Consider the following 7621-nt stretch of genomic DNA (forward strand, 5'->3'; position numbering starts at 1 on the left):
TTTTTGTTTTTTTTTTTTATTTTTTTTTTTTTTTTTTTTTTTTTTTTTTTTTTTTTTAATTTTTGAGACAGGGTTTCTCAGTAGCTTTTGGTTCCTGTCCTGGAACTAGCTCTTGTAGACTAGGCTGGTCTCAAACTCACAGAGATCCGCCTGCCTCTGCCTCCTCCCGAGTGCTGGGATTAAAGGCGTGCGCCACCACTACCTGGCCTTGTGAAAGGGTCATTTGACCTCCAAAGGGGTTGTGACCCACAGGTTGAGAATAGCTGCTCTAGCTTCTATTGAATGGACAAAACACCGTCAGCATAGTTTGTCTGGTAACGTTTTTCTTAGTGATGCGCATGAGGAGAATATTAGAAGGGCTCTGGTTGCATCATCTTCCTCCAGAGACTTGAGTTTGTTTTCCCAGCAGGCAGCTAGCACACGGCCTCTGAGGTGCCTGCACTCTCCTCTGTCCCTACTCTAGCCACACATCTGAAAGTGGGTTGGGAACAGGCCTGTCCTCTGCTGGGCTTTATAACCATCAGCAGTTCTTTCTGTCATTTCTTCGACTCCAGCCACACACGTGCAGCTCTGAACTTAGCCAGGACCGATTGTGTGCAGATGTGGATTCCCTTCCCTTAGAAGGAGACTCCTCCTTTACTTGCTGACCTCCCAGACCCGAAATAATTACACAGAAGCTATATTAATTAAAACACTGCTTGGCCTATTAGCTTAGGCTTCTTAATAACTAACTCTTACATCTTTTTGTTGTTTTGTTTTGTTTTGAGACAGGGTTTCTCTGTGGCTTTGGAGCCTGTCCTGGAACTAGCTCTGTAGACCAGGCTGGTCTCGAACTCACAGAGATCTGCCTGCCTCTGCCTCCCGAGTGCTGGGATTAAAGGCATGCGCCACCATCGCCCGGCTAACTCTTACATCTTAAATTAACCCATTTCTACTAATCTGTGTATCACCACAATGCTGTGGCTTACCAGATAAAGTTCTGGGCATCTGTCTCCTTCATGGCTTCTCCCTGACTCCCCCTTCTTTTCTCCTCTATCTCTGCTTAGAATTCCCACCTTGCTCTGTTCTCCGCTGCCATAGGCCCAAAGCAGCTTCTTTTTTAACCAATGGTAATAAAACATATTCACAGCACACAGAGGGGAATCTCACATCACTTCCCTGTGAGATCTTAGCTACCTGGTAACATTGGTCTTCTGTTGTCCCCCACTATAATGATATTTTATTTATGTTTTAATAAATAAAGCTTGCTTAATGATCAGAAGGGCAAAGCTAAGCCACTAGAGGTCTAGTGGTGACACACATCCTTAATCCCAGGATTTGCACAACAGTGGCAGATGGATCTCTGTGAGTTCAAGGCCACCCTGGGCTACACAGATCAATGCATAAACAAATCCAGGTGGTGGTGGCCTACACCTTTAATCCCAGCACTAGAGGGAATATAAAATGGGAGGGGAAGGGAGGTTTAGTCTTAGGCTGGGTAGGCTGCTTTCCTGCTTAGTCTACAGTTGCTCAGCCTTGGTAGAAGTAAGACTTCTAGTGGCTTTCCTTTTCTTGTTTTTGGGTTGAACCCCAATATCTGTCTCTGGGTTTTTATTATTCGTGCTACACCCCACACAGTGAAAGTATACCTTGAAATGCAGAATCGCACATGCTCCAAGAGGGAACTGCAGGAGAGCCAGCTTCTTCAAAAGCATTTTGTTGTCTTCTCAGTCCTGTTTGAGTTTCCTCTGATGCGGTTGGATCATTTTCTGATTGCTTGCTTATTGTGTGTAATATGTGGGTCTGCTTGTTGAGGTTTCTGTCCTGCCCAGTTCCCACAGCCATTACGTCCCAAAGAAAATCACACAGAGTCTACATCAGTTATAAACTGATTGGCCCATTAGCTCAGGCTTCTTATTAACTCTTATAACTTATATTAGCCCATTATTCTAGTATATGTTAGCCACATGGCTCAGTATCTTTTTTAGCAGGGCAGGTCACATCTTCCTTCTTTGGTGTCTGGACAGGACTGGGGAGGAATGGGCTTCCTCCTTCCCAGAATTCTCCTATTCTCCTTGACCCACCTCTACTTCCTATCTGGTTGTCCCGCCTATACTTCCTGCCTGGCTACTGGCCAATCAGCATTTATTTAAAACATAATTGATAGAATACAGAATTGTCCTGCACCAATTGTACTTGCAATCCAGCTTGCACACTTAATCCTCTGAGGAAAGGGTAGCTGCGGGTGTAAGCCTGAGTCCCGGCTTTTCCAGCTTGGTCTTCTCACGGCCAACTGTCTTGTCCACCCTGCACTCATCCTAGGCTTTGTTCGTGCCCTTTCTTCTCCTCTGCAGTCTTCACCATTGCCATCAAAATCCTGGTTCATTAGCTCGCAGTTTCTACTCCTGATTCCTCACATTATGACCATATCCTGTCCGTCAACTGTACATCACAACACCAACTGAGTGGTCATGAACGCCTCACAGAATAGAGAAACTGCCCTTACTTGTATACAGTCAAATGGTGGCCAAGACTTTGTGGTGCCCCTATTATAACCAGTATGCTTTGCTGCATATCCTGTAGGTTAAAGCATCTTCGGCCAGTGAAGACCCAAACAGCAAAGTAGAGATCAGTGAGCAAGAGGCCTTGGAAAGGCAGTGGGGAAACATGAAAGCCATTCTGCAGGCCTATCATTTTACAGGTAGGCCTTTGCTCTGCTCTGACTCGTTCTTAGTTGGCTAGCTGTATTAGGCTAGACTTTGGTTCCTGAGAACTTATTTGCATACACTGCTATACATGCACAAGCTGGCATGTTGCTTTTAGGCCTGCCCACCTGTAAGATCGGCCTCTTTGGACAGTAAAAGATTGGCTGAAACTGTTACTTTGCATGATAGTCATTTGCTAGACCCTCTACTACAGTGGCTTCAACCTGTGAGTCATGATGCCTTGAGGGGCGGGTGTCGAGTGACCCTTTCACAGGGCTTGTATATCAGATATTTACATTATGATTGAAAACAGTAGAAAATTACAGTTGTAAAGCAGCAATGAGAAGAACTCTGTGGCGGGGTGACCACATGTGGGGAGCGGGACTCAAGCCTGCAGCACTGGGTAGGTCCTGCTGGAACTCTGTTCACTGCTTGCTATGACGTGGGAGTGGTCATGGTTGGAACTTCAAATCTGTTTCAGTATAAATAGGAATTTGCTCTTTGTCTATGCCACAGAGGACTGTGGGAAGAACTGAGTGAGGACCATCGTAAATTAGAACTCAAGAGAATAAAAAGAATACATAAAATTTTCTAGCTTTTCCCTCAGCATTTGATACTTAGGATATCGTCTCACTTCCTCATCCTTCCAGAATTTTAACTCGGATTCACGTGAGCCAGTCAGGGAGAGTGTCTGATACCATATTTGGCCAGCACTTGTGCACACTGTGTATCAATATACCAGGCCTTTTGAAGGTGCTAGAATGCCCAGACCTAACCCACAACTTGTGATTGACGTCTGAGAGATGTTGTCTCACCGTTTGCCCAGGACTCAGCGGGAAGCTGACCAGCCGAGGAGTGTGTATGTGCATCAGCACTGCCTTTGAGGGGAAGCTGCTGGACTCCTACTTTGTAGACCTCGTCATAGAGAAACCACTCCGGATTCACCACCACTCCATCCCAGTCTTCATCCCTCTAGAAAAGATAGCCAGAGCATCCCTACAGACTGACATCCAGCACTTCCTGTTTAGTCTCTGCGAGCACCTAAACGCCTACGCGGGAAGGAAGTACCAGACAGACCAACTTGAGGTATTTGTGTAGGGGTTTTATGTCTGATTTTATTGCCCATGACAGACTTCAAAGGAGCATGGCTTTTATTTATTTATTTTTTTCCTTTTAAGACAGGGTTTCACTGTGTTAAAAGTTCTGGCTGTCCTGGAACTCTTGTAATCTAGCTGACCTTGAACTCCCAGAGATCTACCTGTCTCTGCCTCTTGAGTTCTGGGATTAAAGGCGTGCACCTCCACAGAGCATGCATTCTTAAAGGTTTATTTTTGAGACAAATTTCTTGGGCTATGAGGCCCAGGCTGGTCTTGAACTTGGGCCTATATACTAGTCTCTGCCCCCTAAATGCTTGGATTACAAATGTCTGCCAACATTGCTGATTTATTTATTTTTGAAGATTTATTTCTTTATTATATATGCCATATTCTGCCCGCATATATGCCTGCATGACAGAAGAGGGTACCAGATCTCATTACAGATGGTTGTGAGCCACCATGTGGTTGCTGGGAATTGAACTCAGGACCTCTGAAAAAGCCAGCAGCCAGTGCTCTTAACCTCTGAGCCATCTCTCCGTCCCCTTTTTTTATTATTTATATAAAAATTTGTTTTTTGCAAGGCTGGAGATTGGATCTCGGGCCTTGGCATGATGGGAAAGTAGTCTGCCACTAAGCCATACCCCAGCCCTCATGTTTCCTAACTCACCTTTACTCTGTGGTTGGTTGGTTAGTTGGTTAATTTGAAACAGGGGTTCACTCTGTAGCCCAGGCTGGTCTGGAACTCACTGTGAAGCCCAGGCCACCCTCATGAAACTCAAGAGCAATCCTCCTGCCTTAGCTGCAGCGTTGACTACAGGCGTGCACCACACCAGCTTGTGCCCTTGCTTTCTAGTACTTGTTTCCCCCCATTCGGGCAGGTTCCTCTTCATCTCACACCCTTTTGTACCTCTCAGTGACGTTGAAGGGCAGGTCCTGGTTATAGGGTCACAGGTCACATTCCTACTGGTGACCCTCGAATTTTTATCACATGCTGTTTAACTGAGCAAAGACTTTAAGCTCTGATGTTATGTGCCCAATTCTGTGCTGACCCTGTGCAGGTGTCCAGGATCCTAGAGGACTACTGTTTGTCTTCTCCTGAACTCTGGTCTGCCTTCCAAGGGTGGGAACCAGAGACGCTGTAGCTGGGCAGTTCCACCTCTGCCCAGGTATCAGTTAAAGAAAATGTCTTTCCATACAGGATAATCTCAGTGAAACTCTTGGCAGAAATAGCATCTCCTATCTGTCCCTGATCATTCACTGAAGTGCTTCCTGCCACGGACTCCTGATGGCCCTTGGTCCCTTTGAGACAAAGTCTCATGTGTTATTGAGCTGCAGATGTTGCCTGTCCCACACGGTGGCCCTAGAGCGGTAATCGTCATCCCTCTCATTACTCCCTCCCCTGGTAGACGGACTTCAGTGCCTTCCTCACTGGACCTCTGCAGAGAAACGCCCTGTGCAACTTGCTTTCGTTTACCTATAAAGTGGATCAGGGGCGCCAGACCTTCTCCTTTAGTGTCAGACTGCTGTATGAGGACCTCACAGCAACTCTTCCCACGGATGTCACTGTGACGTGCCCAGGTATGGGGGATGATGCCTCGTGGAAGCGACTGAGCGCTCTAGTTTAAGCAATGGAGTGGCGCATGTAGAGTAACATCCGTGGAACACTTAAAGCCCCTTCTCTTCACAGTCTAGAAATGTACTAAGAAAGAAAAGTTCGTTCCCACAGTTTTTTGTCCTTGTAAATGTTAAGCATCATTATCTTAGTTTTCCCCATTCCATGCCTTTCCCAGATTGGCCAGAATTCTTTAAACTTACAGTTTGTTTTCAGGGGTGTGTACCCTCCACACCCTAGATAGAAAACTAAGGCAGAGTCCTGGGATTGTCTGTAATGAAGTTAATACATGCTTAGCCCTCTAGAGTATGTGGCGGTTTTCCAGGGCTAGCCAGGAGACTTGTTTTCACGTGTGTAGCGGTACCATAATAATCTGACATGGGCAGTAATTTTTTTTTTTTTTTTTCGAGACAGGGTTTCTCTGTAGCTTTGGAGCCTGTCCTGGAACTAGCTCTTGTAGACAAGGCTGGTCTCGAACTCACAGAGATCCACCTGCCTCTGCCTCTCAAGTGCTGGGATTAAAGGTGTGCGCCACCACCACCCGACGCAGTAATTTTTTTTTTAAAGCAGTATTCTGACAATTCCACAAGTTTCGCAATCATTTTTTTTTCACGTCTATTTTTTCTAAGTTCCCATTCTCAGAATTACATTGTTCTGGTAAGGGGCAACCTCTACAGAGCTATAGACCAAAATAAATAAATAAGTCATGTGGGTCTAGAAGAGCAGTGATCTGGTTCTGATTCCCCTGGTTGGATTAATGAACTTGACAGAATCTCTTCCTTTAGAGACAGAAGCGCCACCCCCTCACTGGGAAGAGCACAGAGCATCCCATGACATGCTCTTTCGCACCAAGCCTCTGCACCAGGTGTTTGCTTCATTTTCAAAAGAAGTTGAAGAGCTAGATTTGAGCCTGGTCTCCTGGGAAAGACTACCTGGGACACATCTAAAGTGATCATATTCATGCTGCCTGCAGTCCAGGACCTGTCAGCAAAAGCTGTGGAGAGAGAGCGCTTGCCTGGATACCATCCTTGTCATGATTCTAGATGCCCATGCTGTCAGGATGACAAGGAGTTTGTTGTGCGTGTCTCTAGACACCGGGCGATTTGAACAGGTCCTTGGTTGCCTGGTCACTCAGTACAGTACTCCAGAGCATCTCTTCTTATGTATGTATTCTCTCTGAAAATCAGCTAAATTGGGAGTAATTAAAGACATTTTGTGAGCATCTCTAGCTTTGGTGGGAGCTGTAAATCTACCATAGGGCTTGTGTCTAAGAAGGGAAAGTGTTTAATCTTGGGTTTGGGGTAGCATGTTGTAGGGATAAGCCCTCCCCTTGGGGACGGGCTGCCCTCGGGCGTATGTTTACTGATAAATTGGGTGCGCAGACGCTGCTCGCCCCTTCCTGCTTGCTCCGGGTACTCCGCTGGAACCTTGGTTTCGTGAGTCTGGTTTTGTCATTAAACTTGTTCAAATACCTATTATCATTGGTCCTCATTAATCCAACCGCCACATTTGGCGCGCCAACGTGGGGCACAGCACCCGCTCTTTAGTCCGCTGAGGGCGGTCGCGCTGCCGCTAGGCCCGCCCGCTCTAGGCCGCTTTAGGCCCGCAGTCTTGCCCGCTTGTCGCGGTCGCCAAAGGCAAACAGCAACAACAGCGCACCTCCCCCACACCGGTCCTAGGCTGCCGCGGGTCCCGAGCTGCCCGCAGCCAGCGCTTTGTTCCTTTCGCAGCGCGAGAGGAGTTAACCCCTCCCTCTCTGCCTTGACATTTGGAGCTGAACACGGAAGCTTAAATATTCGCGGTTTTACAACACAAACCGCCACATTTGGCCCCGAAGGGGTCACTTTGAATAAATTTCGGTCTTGAGTCTTTTCAGATCAACTCTCCACGTGGATTCAAGGGGACTCTTTCGCCACCTCTGGCAGGAACCAGTCATTACAGGTAAAAAAAAAATTTTTTTCCTTTTATAAATAAAATGTCTGACAATAGCACCATACACAATTTCAATAGCCTTTTTGAGTGTGCCATGTGGGAGATCCTACAAGAGGTGTCTAGCACCCCACATCTATGGATCCTTCTGGGATTAGTAGTTTTCCTTGGTATTAAGTGGTTTGACGACAAAAGTCTGATAGAGTCTTTAAGAGACGAATCCAGGATTCTTAAGGCAGAGGTTGAACATCTAAAAACTATTGGAGATGAATCCAGGATTCTTAAGGCAGAGGTTGAAC

General features: G+C 46.4%; 1 protein-coding gene across 3 annotated transcripts in view; it reads left to right on the forward strand.

Annotated features, from left to right (window-relative positions):
- Cenpo (centromere protein O) overlaps window positions 1-6869 on the forward strand; it is a 13279-nt gene extending 6410 nt beyond the window's left edge. Inside the window, exons 4-8 of one of the 3 annotated variants that reach the window (XR_007589238.1) lie at window positions 2563-2680; window positions 3511-3770; window positions 5188-5359; window positions 6179-6556; window positions 6776-6869. Coding sequence is in view for 2 of the 3 variants with exons in the window: in XM_050125883.1 (XP_049981840.1) it covers window positions 2563-2680; window positions 3511-3770; window positions 5188-5359; window positions 6179-6345 (717 nt within the window). In the remaining variant the exon portion in view is untranslated. Of the gene's footprint in view, window positions 1-2562; window positions 2681-3510; window positions 3771-5187; window positions 5360-6178 lie in introns of all 3 variants that reach the window. The other 2 variants (XM_050125883.1, XM_050125884.1) reach the window with 2 other exon arrangements.
- Window positions 6870-7621: the final 752 nt, after the last annotated feature.

Source organism: Alexandromys fortis, unplaced genomic scaffold (genome assembly GCF_014885135.2).
Source record: "Alexandromys fortis isolate MF-2015 unplaced genomic scaffold, M_Fortis_MF-2015_v1.1 scaffold_252, whole genome shotgun sequence".
In the NCBI taxonomy this organism is placed as follows: Eukaryota; Metazoa; Chordata; class Mammalia; order Rodentia; family Cricetidae; genus Alexandromys; species Alexandromys fortis.